Here is a 22,928-nt window from a genome sequence, read left to right on the forward strand (position 1 = left end):
ATGTTTTTTCTCTGTGATTTTGATATGTGAATTTCTTTTGTAGTTTCGGATTCTCTCTTGTGTGAGACTCAAGTCTTCAAATTTAGGTCTGCTTCTTTTTGTGAACTTCATGTGTCTTTGTGGTTTACTTTTTGGGCATGAAAAGCTGGTTCCTCTAAGCTTCTGGTTCTCTCTTTTGATTTTATATTGGAGTCGCCAGATTGCTTTTGTCTTCAGGTGTTCCTACAGAGGCCCAAGTCAGATGAGGATCAGATGCTCTCAGGGTTTCTCCTAATGTCTGGATCCCTCCAGGAAAGATTTGCCTCAGGAATTTGGGGGTTGGAGTGGCCTGGGAGCATCGCCCAGGAAAGATGCTGGTCTAGGGCAGCTGGTGGCCATGCCACCTAGAGATGCAAAGGAAGATGGGGGTGGGAATTGGCCCCAAGGGCTCCTGGGGACTGCAGTGAGGAGCTGGGTTGGTCTGGATGCAAAGGATCAGGAAGAGGAAAAGTCAGCCTTGGCCTCCAGGAAAGAGGTTGGAGGGTCGTGTAGGCCCAGGGAAGTAGAGGGAGGTGAGGGCAGGGCCAGGCCCAGAGAGCTCCTGGGATCCCTAGAAGGAACTGGGTTGGTCTGTCTCCAAAGGATCAGGAAACAGTGGTGGTTCCCCCTGTGTCTGGGGCACCAAGACAAGGAATGTTTCAGGAACCAGGCTAGGAGGAGAGACAGGTCGGGGAGATGGGGGGTAAATGAGGCTGGGGGCGTCAAGGCACGGAGGGTGCAATCGACTTACCCTTGAGAGAGGCCTGCTGGTCGTGCAGACCCAGGGAAGCTGACCATTCTGCTCTTTTAAAATGGAAAAATGATTGTTTTTAGGTTTTAAAACAACAAAAAGAAGTTTGTGGTGTATGTTGTAGGAGTCTCATTTTCTCCTGTCCACTGCTCTCACTTTGTCTTCCCGTGTCCTCGCACTGAGCTCTGTGTCCTCTTAGGTCATTGGCACCTCACCAGTACTGCCTAGTACTCTGGCATCTTCTCTGCCCCTCACATCTGCTAACACCAATTAGAGTATTCTTTTTATCCAGAAGGGAGTGGATCTTTGGACTTGTAGGAGCAAGTGTCAGTACAACAGTGGGATTCCAGGAAGACTAGCTGTCTTCTAGAGCTATAGAATAGAGTAATTGAATCTGCCCTATGATGCTGCTTTCTAACTTAGTTTTCAGTCTTCTTGAGGCCTAGGCATTTCTCCCTGTTCCTTCCATAGGACTCTTTTTTTTTTTTTTTTTTTTTTTTTTTTTTTTTTTTGGTCTTTTTGAAGCAGGGTCTGCCTGTAGCCCCAGCTGTCCTGGAACTCACTATGTAGACCAGGCTGGCCTTGAACTCATAGAGATCTACCTGCCTCTGCCTCCCAAGTGCTGGGACTACAGGGGTGTGCCACCATGCCCGGCTCCATAGGACTCTTTTAAACTTTAAAATGTTTTGTAACTCCTCTCATGATAATTGATTACATCCATTGATAAATACATAATGAAAAGCTACCATGATTTTATGAGACTGTTGTGCTGTCTACTGTGCTAAGAAGGTGCTAAAAAGCTACCATGATTTTAAATTAATTCATACTTCAACCGGTTAAACTAAAATCTACATATATTTGAAAAATAATAGTGTCTTTAATTTGAGAACTATCTTATTTGTTTCATGTTCAGCTTCTTAGTGTGTGTACACAATAACTTTGATGTTTTTCAATAATTGCATTCTGTGGGTCAGCAACTTCTGATTTTTTTTTCATGTATGTATGTCATATGCATACATATGTTTATGTGTGTTTGATCATGAGTGTGTGTGCCTATAGAGGCCCAAAGTCAATCTGGGTGTCTTCCTTGATCTTTCCTTCACTTTACTTATTGAGACAGGGTCTCTCAATGAACCTCACTGAATCTAGCTAGCCTAGCTAGACAGCTTTCTTCCGGGATCCCCCATCTATGTCTTTAGTCCTGGGATTATAGGTGGCTCCATGCCAGCCTGACTTTTAAATGGCTTCTGGGAATCCAAACGCCAGTCCTCAGGCTTGCATGGCAAGTACTTTATCCATGGAGCCATTTCCCTAGTCCCCTCCCCTTTTTAAAAATTATTTTTTAAAGCCGGGTGTGGTGGTGCGCGCCTATAGTCCCAGCACTTGGGAGGCACAGGCAGGCGGATCTCTGTGAGTTCAAGGCCAGCCTGGTCTACATAGTAAGTTCCAGGACAGCTGGGGCTACAGGGAGACCCTGCTTCAAAAAGACAAAAAAAAAATTTATTTTTTAATCCCCACCCCCCTGTTTACTACCTATATAATATTATGTCTTTCCTCCTTACTGTTTTTTTATCCCCAGAGTTTCAAGTCAATGGATTATGATAGTGTAGGAAAACAATAGTGTACTTTCTCTCATGGGAAAATAAAAACAAAGTACTGACTTTTAATGGATTGGCTTCCAATATCCTTGGTATTGATCTCACTTAATACTCAGCAGCCCATTCTACCTAGACATAAAACCTTCATGGCCTTTTGTTTCTGGCTTTATAGAACTCTCAGTGGTCCACTTAAAAGCCGAAGTGTTGCCTTAACTTTGGTTCCGGGGCCAATTTGAAAATTATCTCATTGATTTGAAGATAATCCAGGGGGAGAATTCAGATATCCTAAATCAAGCTTTCAGGGGTTCATTTATTTTGTTTAGTTATTTAAGCAACTAATTAACTGTTCTGTCCAGCCAGTGCCCTTTGGCTTATTGTTCCTTTGATGTGCTGGAAACTAAGCCACAAGAAGTTCTTTTTCTCTCTTTTCTCGTAGGAAGCAAGGAAATGCAGTGGAAAGATCCAGAGCTTTAATGTCATGTCTTCCTTGAATCCTGCCTCAGCCACTTTCTAACCTTGTGACCTCGGATTTGCCTATATAGTTCTTAGATTTCTTATGTAAAGTTAGACTAATGCTATCTCATGGGCTAGCTGGAAAGATTAAATAGGATAACATTAATACTTGAACTGGAACTTAGCAAACATTTAGTAAACAATCGTTATTACTATTTTTTGAATACTCTATAAAAGAAATACCTATTTTTCTTTTTACTCATATGACTTGGTTTATGATTCCATTTTCTAACATTCTTCATCACTGTCAATTTTTTGGTCTTTGAAAGAAGGAACTAAAGTCTTTTTCTTGTGTCTGTTTTCCTTCCTTTTTGATAATACTAAAGAATGAACCTAAGCCCTTGCATATGCTAGGCAGGTGCTGTGCCACTGAGCTACCTCCCCAGCTTTCCCCTCCTCCTGTCTTTCTTTCTGTCTAGGGGATATAAACAAAGAAAAATCATTCTTATATAGCCTTTCCAGATCCCAAGATTTAAACTTGTCCTTACTTTTAGATGCTACAGGGTTCAAAGACCACATTGACTCAAAAAAATCCTCTTCTCTCCTGAAGTGTTGCTAAAGGACTCACTGGTCTTTAGTGGCAGTTTTCCAGAGATACAACATAATAATGTGCCTCCCAAATTACTTAGCCAACAGATGACTGGTTCCTAGGATTACCTTTTCTGAGCATAGGAATTTAGTATGGGAGTTGCTTGTCTTTGGGGTTGATTGGTGTGATTTTACTTCATGTCTTGTCTTACATTTAGTCTTTCTATTTGCTCCAGGGACAATGGTGACAGATCTAGGCACCGAGCTCCTCGAAATGCCCGGATGTCTGCGCCTTCGCTTGGACGTTTTGTCCCAAGGTAAGAAGTGGGTTGTAAGCATAGAGGGAGCCTTTATAAGAGCCTAGGATTTCATTTTTGTTTGGCTGATTTGATTTGGTTTCATATTGCTAGGGATAGAACCGAGTTTCCTATGAGTGTTAGACAAGAATTCTACCATTGAGGTATACCCTCAGCCCTTTAGAATTTAGTTTTAAACTTACCTCTGGCCTTTGAATTATTCATATATGGGATTATTAGATGTCTGGTCAAATGCAAAAATACAGAAAAATGATATCAGGAGTATCCTGTTCAAAGTAGAAGCCTCATGGGGCTTTACTTTTGAGGAAGAGATAGGAAGAGTTACATATTTGTTTTCATGTTTTTTGATCTTTATGAGACAGGGTCTCCCTGTAGCCCCAGCTGGTCTGGCACTTGCTATGTAAACCAGCCTAACTTTGATCTCAGAGATCTGCCTCTGCCTCGGGCGCTGGGACTAAAGGCGTGCACCACCATACCCAGTTGAGTTACACATTTTTTTTTTGTTGTTGTTGTTGTTGTTATTTTGTTTTTGCTTTGGGGTTTTTTTTTTTTTTTTGGAGAGAGGGTCTTCCTGTAGCTCTAGCTGCCCTGGCACTCACTATGTAGACCAGGCTGGCCTTGAAGGGATAGAAATCTGCCTGCCTCTGCCTCCTGAGTGTTGGGATTAAAGGTGTGCACCACCTCCTGGTGAGTTACACATTTGTAAAAGGAAAAATCCTGAGGGTTTTTTTAAAACTTCTCTTTGGATTCCCATGGATTTATTAGGTTAGTGTATCCCTTTGACTATGTTTTATTAATGTTGGGGGATTTTTTTGAGACAGGTTTTGGTATGTAGGCTAGGCTGGCCTTGAACTTGAAATTCTTCTGCCTGGCATATGCTAGGATTGGATTATAGTTGTATACCTCAGTGCCCAGCCTCACTGGTAAATAAATGGATAATGTCATCTTTGTTGTGTGATAGGTAGCCTATAGTTGACTTTTCTTACATGATTCCTTCTTATAGGCGTTTTTTGCTGCCTGAGTATTTGCCTTATGCTGGGATTTTTCATGAACGAGGACAGCCTGGCTTGGCTACTCACTCTTCTGTTAACAGGGTCCTGGCAGGTAAGAAAATCTTTTGGATTTTGAAATTGTGAAGGGCAAAAAGCTAAAACTTTGCATATATTAATGTGATAGTCTCTTAGCTTCTGACTGAAAAGTCTGGGATCCTATATGCAATAGCATACTTCTAGGCAAGACATAGAAGGGTCAAGGAAAACTCTTTCTCCCACCTAGTTCTACTTACTTCAGGCCTTTTTTTTTTTTTTAAATAGTTTATTGAGAATTTCATACATGCATATAAGGTGTTTTGATCAAATCCATGCCCACTCCCTCCCCTCCAACTCCTCCCATATCTCCCCATCACTTTTTTCTGATAACTTCATGTACTCTTCTTTGATTTTTTTTTTTAAATGGGGCTTTTGGCTGCTCTTAACATTCCCCCCTCTGAAGAGGTAACCCTAAAATCTTTTAAGGATTAGATACAAGCTCCCAAATACTTTGCCTAGCCAATTCCTACCTCCTATTCTTATCACATCATCCTCTGAAGAGGTTACCCAACTTGCAGATAGGGAATCAGGATGCAGACTTCTCTGGCTTCTTCCATGCTGGACAGGGATGCAGGGTGAGACCAAAATTAGGGTACCCCTTCAGTGGGTCTATCTAAAAGACTCCCAAATTCCATGACTCTGTGTGTGTGTGTGTGTGTGTGTGTGTGTGTGTGTCTGTCTGTGTGTGTGAAGGAGAAGTAAAGGCAAGAGTAATTAGCATTACAAGTTCTAGACAAGGAACTAGAAAAAAGAACAGGACAGTTTTCAAATGTTCATATGAGAGTCCATTGGAATTTCTTGACAAGGGTGTCCATAAGCATCCCGCTATTGGATTTCTCCTCAATTTTCTTTTGTCTTCCAAGACTGGACTCTAGAGTGATGAATTCAGGATTTGCTTTCAGGTATTTTGATAGCTGTTGGAGTCCTTAGAATCAGTGTCAGTTCCCTCTCAAAGGCTTCTAGACAGGGGGAGAAAACAAATTTAGAACAATAGCTGGTTGTCTTCCTTAGCTACAGGTGGACACTACAGTATTGGAGACAAAGATCTGAAGCTTTACATCTGAGCAGCACTTTCTGGTTAGGAACAAAATCATCAATGAGAAATAATTGCCTAAATAACTTTCTGGTTTTTTTGGTTTTTTTTTTTTTTGGTTTTTTTGAGACAGGGTTTCCCTGTAGCTCCAGCTATCCTGGAACTCACTATGTAGACCAGGCTGGCCTTGAACTCACAGAGAACCCCCTGGCTCTGCCTCCCAAGTGCTGGGATTAAAGGCGTGCACCACCACGCCCAGCTAAATAACTTTTTATATAAAAGACTTAAGCCTAATGTCTGGGAAGTGTAAATCCTTGAACTCTTTAAAGAAATATACTGATGACTTTACTCTTTGGTTATACTTTCCTTTTGGGTGTTTAAGACCATACAGTTGGCCCAAATAAATCAATTAATTTTTATACTTAAGGTCATTTGAGGATCTGTCCCTCAGGGGTCACATGGGCTTGGGAGGAGCCCCTGGCTCCTTTCTTTTACCAGTTCCATCTATGTGAAGATAAGTCAAAGGTCTTGCTCGCCCATGTCTGGCTTCACTTGGTAGAATGAATGAGATGTTTCCTCTGAGTTGACCCTCCTCTTTGTAGACTGAACACTGGTTCAAGTCCATCTTGTGGGGTCTCCATGTCCTCACCGAACAAGATGACAGGTGACTCACCACGGTTACAGCACATTTTGAAAGATGTTCCATAGTCCCCTGGAATTTAGTCGACCTTGGAGGGCAAGGGGCAAAAACTGTCCTTTAAGTCCCTCTGACCACATTAGTATAGGCCATAGTATAACTATGGCTTTTAAACATCCAATAAGGTTAGTTCTACCAGTTCCTTAAACTAGTTGACTAAACTATGACCATAGACATTTTAAGATTACGTGTATATTATTTTTGTCTCATCCTTTATATATCATAACAAACCTACACAGGCTTTCACCACTTGCTTGGCTTTCTCATGGTTTCTATTTTGGAAAAAGTCTCCATTCCCATATCCTTTTAACATCTTTTACATTCTTTCTTTCTTTTTAAATAATTATGAGACATAATAGCATTAGCAAATTTTCCATCTGTTGTGAGACTTCTTTTCCTGGGGATGCTAAGCAATGCATATGCTCTTTTCAGGTTATGGTGTCAAACTAATGTTTGATTAAACTTTTATTGGGGAACCAATGAATTTATTGAACTTACTTACCAAGATAACTGAGGGGTTGTTGAGGTGTATATATGACCTGAGGGTATGCACACTGGAAAGCCTTTACGCAGCATGGGTCATGTATACTTTAGCCCTCCCCAAATCCAGGAGGCCGTGTGTGATTAGGGCCAAATTACTTATAGTTGGCTGGGAAGAGTGACTGGATACTCCGTTGAGGGTCCAGTGACCCTGCTTGGCCCTCTTTCAATGAATGAGCACAGCTGTCAACAAGCCCAATTGTAATGTTGTTTAGCAATCAGGCTCAGCTGAAGTCGTGATGATAGTAGTTATTTCATGCAGAAGGGACTGCTGTATAGCATCATCTTATTAAAAGGACCTGGAATTTAAAAGGATTTGGTGCTAGGATCTGCATATGAGGGAGAACATACATTGTTTGTTTTTCTGAGTCTGTGTTACTTCACTTAGTATAACAGTTTCTAGATCCATCCATTTACCTGCAAACTTACTGCTGAGTAGAACTCCATTGTGTGACTGTACCATATTTTCGTTAACCACTCATCAGTTGAGGGTCACTTAAGTTGCTTCCATCTCTTACCTATTGTGAAAAAAAGCAGCAACAAACATGGTTGTACAAGTATCTCTACAATAGGATGAGTCCTTTGGGTTTATGCCAAGGAGTGGTGTAACTGGGTCATATTGTAGGTTCATTTTTAGTTTTTTAAGAGTTCTCCACACTGTTTTCTGTAGAAGTTACACGAGTTTGCACTCCCATTAGCAGTGAATGAGCGTTCTCCACACCCTCACCAGCATTTGGTATCATTTGTTCTCTTGATCCTAGCCACTCTGATTGGGGTAAGGTGATACCTTAGGGTGGTTTTAATTTGCATTTCCCTAATTACTAACAATGTTGAACACTTTTTGAGATGTTTTTTAGCCATCTTTATATCTTCCTTTGAGAACTCTCTGTTTAGATCTTTAGCCCATCCTTTTTTTTTTTTTTTTTCTTTTTGAAGCAGGGTCTCCCTGTAGCCCCAGCTGTCCTGGAACTCACTCTGTAGACCAGGCTGGCCTTGAACTCACAGAGATCCACCTGCCTCTGCCTCCCAACTGCTGGGACTATAGTCGTGCGCCACCATGCCGGGCTTATAGCCCATCTTTTAATTGGTTCATTTGGTTTCATGGTTCTTTGTTTTTTGAGTTCTCTATATATTCTGGATGTTAAACCTCTGTCAGTTCTGTCACTGGTGAAGATTTTTTCCCATTCTGTGGTTTTTCTCTTCACGTTTTTGATTGTTTCTTTTGCTGTACAGAAGCCTTTTCGTTTAATAAGGTCCCACTTGTTGATTGCTGACCTTTGTTCCTGAGCAACTTCTGTCTGACTTAGAAAATCCTTTCTTACATGTATACCTTGTAAGTTACTGCCAATATTTTCTTCTAATAGTTTCAGGGTTTCCAGTTTCATATTGAGGTCTTTGATCCATTTGGAGTTGACTTTTTTTTTTTTTTTTTTGAGACAGGGTCTCCTTGTAGCACCAGCTGTCCTGGAACTCACTGTGTAGACCAGGCTGGCCTTGAACTCACAAAGATCTGCCTTGGAGTTGACTTTTATGCAAGGTGAAAGATAAGGGTCTAGTTTTATTCTTCTACAGGTGCAGATCCAGTTTTGCAGCACCATTTGTTGAAGATGCTGTCTTTCCTCCATTGTGTGTTCTTGGCACCTTTGTCAAATACCAGGTGGTTGAAATTGTGTGTACTCACGTTTGGATCTTCAATGATGTTCCATTGATTTATGTGTCTATTTTTGTGCCAGTACCATGCTGTTTTTATGACTATAGTTCTGTAGTATACTTTGAGATCTGGTATAGTAATCCCCCCACCATTGTTTTTTGTGCTCAGGGTTGCTTTGGCTATCCGAGTTTAAGTATGCTTTTTTTCTAATTCTGTGAAGTATGTCATAGAGATTTTGATTGGGATTGCTTTGAATCTATATATTGCTTTTGGTAGGATGGTCATTCTCACAATATTAATTTTTCCAATCCATGATCATGGGGGAGAGCCCAGAGATGGGCTCAATCTCTTTCTTTAACAATTTAAAATTTTCATTGTTGAGATCTTGGGTGTCTTTGCTCAGATTTATTGCAAAATATTTTAATTTTTTTTTGCTATTATGAATTGGAGCATTTCCCTGTATTCTTTTTCCAATTGCTTGTTAGTGGTATGTAGAAAGGCTGCTGATTTTTGCAGATTGATTTTATAACCTGCCACTATACTGAAAGTGTTGATCAGTTCTAGGAGTTTTCTTGTGGAACTTTTGGGATCTCTTAGGTATAGTATCATATCATCCACAAAAAGTGATGGTTTGACCTGTTCTTTTCCGATTAGTACTCCTTTAATATTCTTCTCCTGTCTTAGCTCTAGCCAGAGTTTCAAGCACTATGTTGAAAAGGAGTGGAGATAGTGGACAGCCTTGTCTGGTTCCTGATTTTAATGGGAATGCTTCCAGTTTTTCTCCATTTAGAATGATGTTGGCTGTGGGTTTGTTGTATATAGCTTTAATCATGTTGATATATATTCCCTCCAGGACTTTGAACATAAATGCATGCTGAATTTTGTCAAAAGGCTTTTCTGCATCTATTGAGATGACAATGTGGTTTTTGTCTTTGAGTCCATTTATATGATTAATGATGTTTATTGACTTGCATATGTTAAGCCAGCCCTGCATCTCTTGGATAAAGCCTACTTGATCATGGTGGATGATCTTTTTGATGTGTGTCTGTATGCAGTTTGCAAGTATTTTGCTGAGAATTTTTGCATCTATGTTCATTAAGGATATGGGTCTATAGTTTTCTTTTTTGGTTGTATCTTTACCCGGTTTGGGTATTAGAGTGATGCTGGCTCCATAGAAGGAATTTGGGAGTTCTCTTTCTGTTTCTATCATTTTGCATACTTTAAGTAGCATTGGTTGGAGGTCTTCTATAAATGTCTGGTAGAATTCTGCTGTAAATCCATCCGGCCCTGGCTTTTTTAAATTGGGAGGCTTTGTATTACTGTTTCGATTTCTTTATATGTTATGGGTCTTTTTAAACTGTTGATCTCTTCTTGGTTTAACTTTGGTGGTTCCCATGATTTTAGATATTCATCCATTTCTTTTAGATTTTTCAAATTTAGTAGCATATAGGTTTTTAAAATATTCCCTTTTGGGTGTCTGTTGTGATGTTTCCCCTTTCATCTCTGATTTTGTTGATTTGGATTTGCTCACTCTTTCTTTTGGTTAACCAGGCTAAGTGTCTGTCTATCTTGTTTAGCTTTTCAAAGAACCAGCCCTTAGATTCATTGAGTCTTTGTATTGTTTTCTTTGTTTCTATTTCATTAATTTCTGCTCTGATTTTTGGTTTTTTTGTTTGTTTGTTTGTTTATGTCCTAGTTTGTTTCTTCATTGCTGTGACAAAACACTCTGACCACTACCAACTTGGGGAGGAAAGGGTTTATTTATCTTACATCTCCTGCGTCACAGTTCATCAGGGAGCCCAAGGTAGGAACTCAGGGCAGGAACCTGGAGGCAGGAGCTGGAACACAGGCCATGGAGGAACACTGCTTACTGGCTTGCTCCCCTGGCCCCTGCTCAGCCTGCTTTCTTATGCAACACAGGTCCACCTGCCCAGGGGTGGCACTGTCCACATCATTCAACAATCAAAAAGAGGTCCCATGGATATGTCCACAGGCCAATCCAATGAAGGCAGTTCCCCAATTGAGGCTCCCTCAACCCAGATGAGTCAAGTTGACACTAAAGCTATCCAGCACAGTTTTTTTTTATTTTATGTGTATTCTGGTATTGCCTGCATGTAGGTAAGTGCACCCGTGTTGTGCAATGCCCACAGAGGACAGAAGAGGCTGTTGGATCCCCTAGGACTGGAGTTACAGACAGTTGTTAGCTGCCATGTGAGTGCTGCCATGTTGTTGTTCTGCAAGAACAACCAGTGTTCTTAACCGCTGAGCCATCTTTCCAGCCCCTGTTATTTCTTCTCATCTGCTGGGTTTGGTTTTCATTTGTTCTTTCCTTTCCAGTGTCTTGAGTTTGCAGTGTTAGATCATTTATTTGGGCTTTTTCTAATTTTTTAATGTAGGCACTTAGAGCTATAAACTTCTCTCTTAGCACTGCTTTTAAAGTGTCCCAGAGGTTGTGTTGTGTTGTATTGTTCTTTTCATTGAATTCCAGGAATTCTTTTGTTTGTTTCTTAATTTCTCCTTTGATTCACTCATTGTTTAGGAGTGTGTTGTTCAGTTGCCAGGAGTTCATGTAGTAACTAAGGGCTTTTTCCAGTGTTGATTTTGAGCTTTATTGCCTTGTGCTCCAATAGAATGCATGCAGTTATTTCTATTTTTTTGTATTTATTGAGGTTTGTTTTGTGGCCTAGTATGTGGTCAGTTTTTGAAAAGGTTCCATGGGGTGCTGAGTAGAAAGTGTATTCTTTGGTGCTTGGGTGGAATATTCTAAAGAGGTTGTTAGGTCCATCTGATGTATGGTATCATTTAATTCAGACGTCTCTGTGATGTTCTTTGTCCAGTTGACCTGTCTAATGGAGACAGTGGAGTTTTGAAGTCCCTGTTACTGAGTTGGGGTTAATCTGTGTCTTAAAGTCCTATAGTTTTGTTTTTATGAATTTGGGTGCACCAGAGTTTGGTACATGTTAAGCTTTGTAATATCTTCTTGGTTAACTGTTCCTTTAATTAGAATGAAATGACCCTCCTTATCTCTTCTGATTAGTTTTACTTTGAAGTCTATTTTGTCAGATATTAGAATTGCAACCCCTGTTTGTTTCTTAGTGCCATTTGCTTGGAATATTCTTTTCCATTTTTTTACCTTAAGGTAGTACCTGTCCTTGAAGGTGAAATGGGTTTCTTGTAGACAGCAAAGAGATGAATTTTGTTGGTTTTTAAAATTTTTTTTTATTTATCATTTTTATTTTATGTGTATGAATGTATTGTCTGCATGTATGTGAGTGCACCCATGTCATGCAATGCCACGAAGGTCTGAAGAGGGCCTCGGATTCCCCTGGAACTGGAGTTAAGGATGGTTTGTAACTGCCATGTGGGAGCTGGGAATCCCAAGTAGGGGGGTGGGTATGGTGCACTTAGGGGAAGCTCACCACCACATGGAGGCAGGATCCTGGCGCTCTCAGGCAGTCCCCTGCATTCTCAAGCCCTCTGCCAAAGGGAGGCCAGAACTCTGCACTCTCTGGTAGTCTGCTGAGATCAGAGCTGCTATACCACAGATGGAGGTTGGAACCCACTCTCTCAGGCTGTCTGCTAGGATCTCAGCCTTAGCCTACCAAAGCCAGATCTGCCCTGGGGCCTTGGGAGGGGCCTCATGAAATTCCAGATAAGGGGATGGGTATGGCACAATTAGGGGACACTCACTACCTTGTGGAGGCAGGATCTGGGCCCTTTCAGGCAGTTTCCTGCGTTCTTAGGCCCTCTGCCAGAGGGAGGCTAGACTCAGCAGTCTCTCTCCTTCAGGCCTTTTTGTAAAGGAAAAAAAAGAAGAGGAGGATGAAGAGGAAGAGGAGGAGGAGGAATTTTTTTTAGACCACTTGTTTCTTAATCTAGCAACTAAATTCTGGCTATGCTTTTAATTGAATGATAAAGGCTTCTTGTTTATGGTGCGGTTGGTGAGATACTCATGAACTCGATCCTGTGATTTACTTGGGACCTTAATCCACACTTCTCCACCCCTTTGCCACTGCCAGCATATGGAGTTTTCCGGCACTGGAATCTTACGAGGAAGGAAGAGTGGAAGAGACCCGTGGAACTGGCTCAGAATGCCACAAAACAGAAAATAGATTGGGCAGATACTGCTGAGGCAGTTTTATTGCTGAGTGGATCCTTGCTTTTTATTGCTGCTTAGTGACCCTTGCTTTTGGGTTCTGAGGCACCATGTGACCAGGTGTCTTAGTTTTCTATTGCTATGATAAAACACTGACCTAAACCAACTTGGGGAGGAAAGGGTTTATTTTATCTCACATCTCCCCAGTCATAGTCTGTCACTGAGAGAACTCAGGGCAAGAACCTGGAGGCAGGAGCTGAAGCACAGACCATAGAGGAGTGCTGCTTACTGGCTTGCTCCTCTGGCCTGTGAGCAGCCTGCTTTCTTATACAACACAAAAACACCTGCCCCAGCGGTGGCAGCGCGCACAATGGGCTGAACCCTCCCACATCACTCAGGAATCAAAAAAATGCCCCAAAGACCTGACCGTAGGCCAATCTAATGGAGGTAATTCCTCCACTGAGATTACTTCTACTCAGGTATGTCAGGTTGACAACTGAAGTTATCCAGCATACCAGGCTCTGGGACATGTATGTGCATCTACTTCTGGACAATCTACAGAAAAGGGATCAAAGCAGAAATCGGGTTGTGTGTGTATGATAAAGGTTGTTTCCTTATCACATTCTTTGTCCCTTCCTCCATCACTTCCACTACCATCTTTTTGGGGGGGGGGGTGTCTTTTTGAGACAGGATCTCCCTGTAGCCCCAGCTGGCCTGGAATACATTGTATAGACCAAGCTGGCCTGGAACACCCAGAGATCCACCTGCCTCTGCCTCCCAGGTGCTGGTATTAAAGGTGTGTGCCACTGCCAACTTGTAAAATTATATCTGGAAAGGCATAAGATGTATGAAACTCAAACATAATAGGCATATCTTTAAAGGATCTTTATGAGAAAATTTAAAATGCTAACAATAATAACCAAAGAAGACAAGAAATGGAAAATGAGTAGCAGGACATGGAAGGAGTTTCAGAGGAGGGGTGGTGTCCTAGTTTGTTTCTTCATTGCTGTGACAAACACTCTGACCTTCCCAGGGGTGGCACCATCCACAGTGGGCTGGGCCCTCCCACATCACTCAACAATCAAGAAGATGCCCCATGGACATGGCCACAGGCCAGTCCAATGAAGGCAGTTCCCCAATTGAGGCTCCCTCAACCCAGGTGCGTCAGGTTCACACTAATGCTATCCAGCACAGGTGGAAATGATGTAAGTACAGTGCTCATTTATGAAATTCTCAAAAAAAATTTTTTTTAAATGGCATTCTATTTTGGAAGACTTGGGCCATGTGGTGGTTAAAGGTAGACTGGTGAGGAAATGGCACTGTAGGGCTATGAGAGTGATATTAACAAGTTTCGTTTTAGGGATTTCTTTTTCTGTTTTTTTCTTTCTTGAGACAACAGCCTGGCTATATAACCCTGGCTGGCCTGGAACTCCTTTTGTAGATCAAACCCACAGAGATCCATTTGTCTCTGCCTCTTGAGTTCTGCGATTAAAGGTGTGCACCACCACACCTAGCTGTTTGAGGGATTTCTCTTCTCTCTCTTTTTTTTTTTAAAGTGCATGGGGGTTTTGTCTGAATGTGTGAGTGCACCCATGCGTGCAGTGCCCACAGAGGTCAGAAGAGGGTAATGGATTCCCTGGAACTGGAGTTATAGACAGTTCTTGGCTGCCATGTGGGTGCTGGGAACTGATCCCAGGTCCTTTGCAAGAGCAGCCAGTGTTCTTAACTGCTGAGCCATCTTTCCAGACCCTGTTTTAAGGATTTCTAACAAAGCTGCTAAGGTAGCTGGCATACCATGGAATCTGGTCCTCCCCACAGTTGTGCCTATGACCCAACACCAAGGTCTGGAATTCCAGGATCCTAGACACTAGGACTTAGGCCCTGGCTTGACAGATGAATAGATTATTCCCACAGTCTCCTGACAACCATCTGAGGAAGGCTCTGGTCCTAGTTGTTAAACATACTTTGTGCCTCTCCTCGTCTGTTACTGATTTGTGGCTTGGCTGAAGGCTTGTGGAAGATAATCACTTGCTGCCAGGCAGTAATACTATAGAGTTCTGCACCCTTCTCTGTTCCAGACATCTGCCTCTACCACCCCACACAGTACCTCCTGCTCTTCTACTGCCAGAAAATCTCTCTTTCCTTGGCATTTAGCTTTTTTCTAACAACTGTATGTTTTTTTTTATTTTTTGTTTTTTTCTTTCCCTGCTCCAGTAACAGTGTACCTTTCTTTACTTACTGACTAGTGGCCTGATCCCTGGTGGCCTGATTGTCCTTATAGATGCCTTTGACTATAGGGGCATGTTCCAGCAAGCAGTTATTAATAGGTGTGGAATCCCATGAGTAAAGTTCTCTATCTAACGATTCTAAATGCCACTAAGAGAAGGAAAGCTGCACTCCTACACCCCATGCCTAAGTTAGATGGGCAAATGGTTTCTATTTATAAATAATATTCATTTTCTAAGGATGAATGTTTTGAGTGCCTATTGGTCTTTAAAGCTCTCATCATGTGTAGGTACTTGGATATCCCTTTACATTTTCTTTACAGTTGTGCCATTTTTATCTTTACTTTAGAAAATTGTAGCAGTAATAATAATAGCAACAAAAAACCTGAACAGTTACTACTTGTTCTATACTAGGGAGCATTTTAAGCACTTTAGGAAAATTTTATTTCTGTCTCGCAGTGGTTCTATGAGATGTGTTATTACCTTATAGGCAGGGAAGGGAATAGTGGTGACTCTGGGTCAGGTCTTAGTCATACAGCTAGGGATTAAAGGAGCCAGGACTGAGCCCAGGTAGTGGACTCCAAGACCTACTCTAAGCCACTTTCCTAGTCTGCTTCCTCTCAGTTGTTTAAGAGAACACAATATCAACATAGCATTCCTTTTCTAAGACCTTAACCTAGAGACAGAAAGAGCTCCCAGGAGGCTTTGTGGACCTTCAGAGTTTTTCTTATCTATTCTTCTGTTTTAAGAAGTTCCTAGACATGACCCTTTATAACCCAGTGATGCTGAGGAAAATCTTATTATGTAATAATAGCTTTTTCTCTGAGCCTTCTTGTCCTCCTAGTTACAGATGTTTTGCTTTTTATCAAGCTTACTTGTGATCATGTAATTGAGGTGCTATAACAATGACTTTCAAAGTACAAGAAAGATGGGCCTTTTAGCAGTAGGCATTCCCAGTTTTCTTGGAAAGGCACTTTCTCTTATATGATCGGAATGAGGTTGAGATGGTCCCAAAACAATTATATTTGGCAGATACTTGTTCTACAGCTGTTATGGCCCAGGTGGTGTTCTCGGCTAGCAGGGTGAATAAAACAGATACAGTCCCTGCCCTCCTGTATTTCGGAGTCTTGATGGTAGGCCATACCTTAAAATGCTGCTGAGTTCTTGTTTCCAAACATAAGTAGAACCTTTGTATGATGACTTTCTGCAAAGGGGAATTTGGCAAACCTAAAGGGACAAAGTAGACACACAACTGCAGTTTTAAAAGGTATGACCAGTACTGTGGTGGCAAATGAATCTCCAGTGGGCTTTAAGCAAAGCTATTCTGAAACATCAATAAAAATGGATTTCTGCAAAATTAAGATCCTTTCAATCGTCTTTCTCCTACCAGAGCCTGAGAACGCTCATAGAAAAATGAAGTTACTGCACAGGAGTGATGATAGTTGGTTAATCTTCATCTCTTCTATCTTATCTTAGTGACTTCTCTGTAATCGTGTAGGTTCCTAGTGGTGTCCAACCACCCGTCAACCAGGCCAGCTCAGACCTGGACTCATACTGAAAGCGGTGCATTTAAAGTTACTGCAACTCGGGGCTGGAGAGATGGCTCAGCGGTTAAGAGCAGTGACTGCTCTTGCAGAGGATCTGGGTTTGATTCCCAGCATCCACATGGTATAACAACTATCCTTAACTCCAGTTCCAGGGGAATCTGACACTGTCTTCTGGCCTCCACAGACACTTCATGACCCGGGTGCACTTACACATACAGGCAACACACTCATACACATAAAATAAAAATAATAAATAATTTTTTTAAAAAAGCTGTTGCAACTCTACCAGGTATATTTTGGGGGAAATATGTAGTAGTCTAAGGATCTCCCCCTGCTGACTTTTTAGCAGACAACTGTAGCTTTGTGTGGTAATAGAAACTGAAATGAAGGAAATGAGGTTAACCATTGCTAACAAGAGCTTGTGAGGTCCTAAGCACTTTCCTATACATGATCTCCTTAAACCAGTGCTCCAATCTTGTGTGGCAGGTAGTAGTATTTCCATTCTGCAGGCAAGAAAACTGAGGCTCAGAAAAGTTGTTTGCTAAACATCACACTATGAGAGGTAGATTTGGGAAATTAAAACTGGTCTGCCTAACTCATAAGACCTCTATCTTATGTTCCATTTTGCTTGAGTTCAAGTAGGGAGTATCTGCCAAATGGGTCTTAAGCTTATAATATTTTTCTACATGTTTGAGGCCTCAGAAAAGTGAAATGAGAAGTTCTGGCATGTGGCAGCTTCCTGTTAATTACTAGAAGAACAAAATCTTCTGGAGGAGAAGGACCTGAGTAATGTGGGGTATGTTATTTGTCCTGCATAATCTTTTTGACTTTTATCCTAATGAGCATCTGTTCCTGGCAGATGTGAGCCTGATGTAGTTAATTTACTATTTTGATTAAAATCAATGGGAAGTGTCAGGATTTTCATGTTCTTAACCCCACAGGTCATTGGAATCTGGTCAAGTGTTCTGGGCTAGAGATGGCCTCTTGTGCCCAGTCATCATCATCTCTCCTTTGACACATTAGTTTTTTAGGAATGCACTGTTCAGTTTTGTGTATGACTTTCTCCTTTTTCCTTTTATTTTTGATTTCTCCTTTAATTTCTCTGTGGTCTAAGAATATCCTTTATATGATTTCAGTTATTTTAAATTTATTGGAACTTGTTTTTTGGCATAGCATATGGGCCAACTTGGTGAACGTGCTTGAACAGAATGTATATTCTGTTGATGTGGAGTGGAGTTGTGTTGATGTTAGATCTACTTAACTAATAGTGTTCAAACTTTCTGTGTTCTTATTGGTTTTGTGTCTTGTTCTGAGAGTTATTGAGAGTGTGATTTTTAAAGAATTTTTATTGAGCTTTTGTACATTTCATACAATAGTTCCTAATCAGATTTAGACCCCCTTCCCCATCCATGCCCACACACACACCTCCCCCTGCTGAACCTCATGCATTCTGCCATACATACTAAGTTCTATCCAGTCAAGCATCTATACTCAGATGTCCCTCGGTGCAAATTCATCCTCTAGAGTCTAGTCAGCCTATCTAGAGATTGTAAGTAAGGGCCACTCTCCCTCACCCAGCAGCAATCCCCCTCTAGTAGTTCCCAGACTAGGACTGGCCCATTGCCCATTTCCCTCACTCCACTCTGGGCCCTTGTCTGATTGAGTTGGCATGGGTCATGTGCTTGATGCCACCATTGCCCCACATTCACATGTACAAGCTTCCAGTGGCCTGAAGGCCTCTGTTTCCCTATGTTCATGAATTAACTGTGGCTTTATAATCTTTCTGCTCCCTCTTGGTCACACACAGAGAATGTGTGTCTGAAAGATGCCGAGTCCTAGGTGACATATCTGCAGTGGAACCTCTACCTATGCCAAAGGCTCATGGAGCTTGGTGGAATGGGGGACAGAGGTAGAGAGAAAACTATATATCCCTCAACTCTTATCAGTGAAGCTTCCTTATACAACAGAGTGCAATGCACAGAGAAAGTCATAACTGGTCAAGTTTTAGAAACTAAGAGACTACAGAGAGTGTGTGCCCTTGGAATACACTGAACCTTACCCACCTGTGGTGCAGCAGCCATTGCAGAAGAGAGTATGATTTTTTTTTTTTTTTTTTTTTTGGAGACAGGGTCTCCCTGTAGCTCCAGCTGACCTGGAACTCATATATAGACCAGGCTGGCCTGGCACTCACAGAGATCCACCTGCTTCTGCCTCCTGAATGCTGGGATTAAAGGCATGTGCCACTATGCCTGGTGAGAGTATGGTTTTGAAAAAAAAAAAATTATTGCCAAATTGTATGTTCTTCCTTTAAATTTTGTTACTTTTTTATTCAAGTATTTTTGATATTGTCACTAGATGTATACACGTTCATAATTCTTATATCTCAATGATAAGTTAAAATTAACTCTCAGGCTGGGTGTGGTGGTGAACATCTTTAATCCCAGCACTCAGGAGGCAGAGGCAGGCAGACCTCAGTGAGTTTGAGGTCAGCCTGGTCTACATAGTGAGTTCCAGGTCAGCTGGGGCTACAAGGAGACCCTGTCTCAAAAAGAAAAAAAAATAAATCAACTCTCATACTATGAAATGTTCCTCGGTCTCTACTACCTAGTGTTTTTGTCATAAAGTCTATATTTTTATATTACTATAGGTAGTCCAGCTCTAATGGTGATTGATTATATGGTATGATATCTCTATTTCCATCCTTTACTTTTAGCTTATTTTTAAAATTCTTTTTTTTTTTTTTTTTTGGTCTTTTTGAGACAGGGTCTCCCTGTAGCCCCAGCTGTCCTGGAACTCACTATGTAGACCAGGCTGGCCTTGAACTCACAAAGATCTGCCTGCCTCTGCCTCCTGAGTGCTGGGGTTAAAGGTGTGTGCTACCACACCCGACCATTTTCTTTATTATTTTTATTTTATGTGTATGAGTGTATTGCCTGCATGTATGTGATTGCACCCTTGTCGTGCAATGCTGGGGAGGTCATAAGAGGGTTTTGGATTTCACTGGAACTGGAGTTAAGGATGGTTTGTAGCCGCCATGTGGGTGTTGGGAATCGAACCCGGGTCCTCTGCAAGAGCAATCAGAGCTCTTAACTGCTGAGCCATCTTTCCATCCCCACTCTTAGCTTATTTATATTTTTTTGATGTTAGGGGTTTGGTTTTATTGATACAGAATCCTATTCTGTAGTTCAATCTCTCCTGGAACTCACTATGTAACCTAGTTTGGCCCCAACCCACATCAATCCTACCTCAGTCTCCTAGGCATAAACCTTTTTTGGGGGGGGGGAGACTGGAATTCCCTATGTAGACTAGGTGGCCTCAATCTTATATCTCTGCTTGCCTCTGCCTCCCAAATGCTGGGATTAAAGGCATGTGCCACCACATCTGACCATGTCTGGCTTTTATTTAGATTTCTGAGTCTAAATAAAGCATATAGTTGCATCTTGTTTATTTTAAATTTGTGCTGTTTTTATGATATGTATGTGTGAGAATAGGCATGCATGTTGCTATAGTACATATGTGGAGGTTAGAGGACAACTTTGGGAGTTGGTTCTCTCTTCCCACTGTGGGTTCTGGGGATCAAACTGAGGTTGCCTGGCTTGTGGAGCAAGCACTTTTACCTGTTTATTGAGCCACCTCGCTGACCTGCACCTTCTTTTTTATTGAACCAGACAGTCTCTGTCTTTGGATTTTTCAATTCACATTCACATTCAATGTTATTATTTCAGATTAATGTCTGCCACTTTGGAATTTGTTTTCTGTATCTTTAATTTCTTTTTTTGTCCCAATTTCACCTATACCGATTTTGTGTTATATGACATCTACCATACTGTTTTAATGTCTTTACTGATTTTCAAATAATATTTTATTAGAATTTACTTCAGATTGATATAGACTTGATTCTGGTAAGACACAGAAACAGTGCCCTACCATAGTTCTACCTCCCCCTTTTAAAATTTTATTTATTTTTATGTGTATGAGTATATTGCCTGCAAAATGCTGTGCAGTGCCCTCAGAGGTAAGAAGAAAGTTACAGACAGTTGGTTAGCTGCCATGTGGGTGCCGGGAATTGAACCCAGGTCCTCTGCAAGAGCAGCCACTGCTCTTAACCACTGAGCCATCTCTCTAGCTCCCTTTCCCTTTTTGTGCTGTCATTGGCATATAAGTCAAAACCACAAACCCAAACATCCTTCTGTTTGATAATTGGTATTGATAAGAAAGAGCTATCTCTTTACAGTAATTTGCTTTTCCTCATTACCTCATTTTCAGTTCTTCCATTCCACTACCACTTCTCATTTGTTTGTTTTTGTTTATTGAGGCAAGGTCTTACTGTAGAGCCCAGACTGACATTAAACTTGCAGTTCTGCCTCAGCTTGTTCAAGTGCTGGAATTATAGGCATATGTGTCACCATTCCTCTTCTCTCTGGCTAAAACAGCAACACTCTTTCTTACATTAAGTTCTACATTCTCCTGGTATCCTAGGGAGTTACTATTAGAGCTTTTATAGTTTGATCAGCCTCAATGGGCATCGGGAGTGTAGGGCTTTCTGACTTTTAGGAATTAGCCTAATTTTACAACTTGAAAGCAGCAGCACTGTTTAGTGTAGCAAATTGCTTTATCACTCACTGTGTCCAGCTCTGCACTTGAATTAGTAAACCTGGAAAAGAAGAGTGGTAGTAAGTACAGTTGAGGGCCATCTTTGGTATTGAGTACAAATAGTAATAAATACTGATTTTGAATTCTTTATCTTTCTGCTCTGTACCCCATAGCCAGCCAAGTAAAGTGAGTGGCACATTCCAACTCAACATCAATTAAGATGGCTGATTTATAACCCCAGATAAATGGACAATTAGGGGTGGTGGTACTAACTAGTGCTGCTTTAATAATTAACCCAATTACCTTTCCTTCTGCTCCAGTGATGAAAGTAAAGGCGATAAAGGGCTGGCTTGGTTGCCTGGGAAATAGAAGTAAATGCCACCCTCCTCCCAGAGAACATAGGCTTCCCAGTTGCCAGCCAGCACCAGGCAGGGCCTTTTGCTTTTTTGTGTGCACAATCTTTGAAGCAGTCATGTAATCTGTATCTCATCCCTTTGCCCCAGCATCTTCTAAGATCACCCATGAGAGGTATGCTTATTGAGTATCTGTTGTGTATTATCTGCCTTTCAGGCTTTTCTAGGAAAAGATAGTGGGCTTGTCAATAAACTTTGCTGTCCTTTGAATGTATGTGACTCAGTTTTACTGAACCTTTGTCTTTCCCCACTGCTACTTTACCCCTGTGCCCTTTTGGTATTGTTCCTTTGAAATGTTCATAGCACATTATAAATGCTTGATGCTTAGCTGTTTCTAGGGCACTTTGGGTATTATAAGAGAATTAAATGCCCTCCTGGAGCTTACAGTCTAGCCAGGGAGTGGCCTGATTTTCTGTGTTGTTTTTGGGTCTGCCACTGAAAAATTAATGATTCCTCTAAGATTTTAATTGTTAGTCCAGATAGGCTAGATAAGGGAGCTGCAACCCAAACCTAGGCTTGTACCAGGGTTATGTATTTCTTGAAAAAGCTTGGAATCTATCCCCATTATTATTTGAGTGGGACATGACAAAGGCAGGTGCCATTTGCAGGGTAAGTTTGCTGACAGTTTGGAAAAATGTTTCCCAGTTTGGGCTTTGGAGCCAGACTAGTTATGTTTAAATATTCATTCTGTTCCTTCCAAACAGTTTAATCTTAGGTAATTTGTTTAACTTTGGGGATGCAATTTCTTCATTTGTATAATCAACCTAAGAATAGTGCTTAGCACATAGAATTGTTTTAAGGATTAAATGAGTAAATACAAGTCAAGCATTCCTAATCCAAATTTAAAAAAAAAAATTATTTTATGTGTATGACTGTATTGCCTGCACGTAAGTGAGTTCACCCCTGCCGTGCAGTGCCGTGGAGGTCAGAAGAGGGTTTCGGATTCCCCTGGAACTGGAGTTAAGGACGGTTTGTAGCCGCCATGTGGGTGCTGGGGATTGAACCCAGGTCCTCTGCAAGAGCAGTCAGTGCTCTTAACCACTGAGCCATCTCTCCAGCCTTGCTAATCCAAAAGTTTTAACTGCTCAAAAATCCAACTTTTTGAGCACCAATACAGTGCAAGGGAAAAGTTCCACACCATCCAACTGTATTTCATGTACAAAATTATTTAAAATGTATAAATTACTTTTACACTGTGTGTATATGAAACATGAATAAATTTCAAATTTCACTTGGGTCCCAATACTCCATAATTAGAAAGAAGTCAGAAATCCAAAATACTTCTAGGCCCAAGAATTTGAAATATGGGATACCAAACCT

The 22,928-nt window shown here is 41.2% G+C and overlaps 1 protein-coding gene across 8 annotated transcripts in view; it reads left to right on the forward strand.

Annotated features, from left to right (window-relative positions):
* Positions 1 to 22,928, forward strand: part of Ambra1 (autophagy and beclin 1 regulator 1) — a 196,998-nt gene that overhangs the window by 68,183 nt on the left and 105,887 nt on the right. For all 8 annotated transcript variants that reach the window (XM_008851566.1, XM_008851570.1, XM_017802809.2 and 5 more), the window contains 2 exons: positions 3,645 to 3,725; positions 4,729 to 4,829. In XM_008851566.1, the coding sequence (XP_008849788.1) occupies positions 3,645 to 3,725; positions 4,729 to 4,829 (182 nt within the window). The remainder of the gene's footprint in view (positions 1 to 3,644; positions 3,726 to 4,728; positions 4,830 to 22,928) is intronic.

Source organism: Nannospalax galili, unplaced genomic scaffold (genome assembly GCF_000622305.1).
Source record: "Nannospalax galili isolate Female #2095 unplaced genomic scaffold, S.galili_v1.0 scaffold2046, whole genome shotgun sequence".
NCBI classification, from domain to species: Eukaryota; Metazoa; Chordata; class Mammalia; order Rodentia; family Spalacidae; genus Nannospalax; species Nannospalax galili.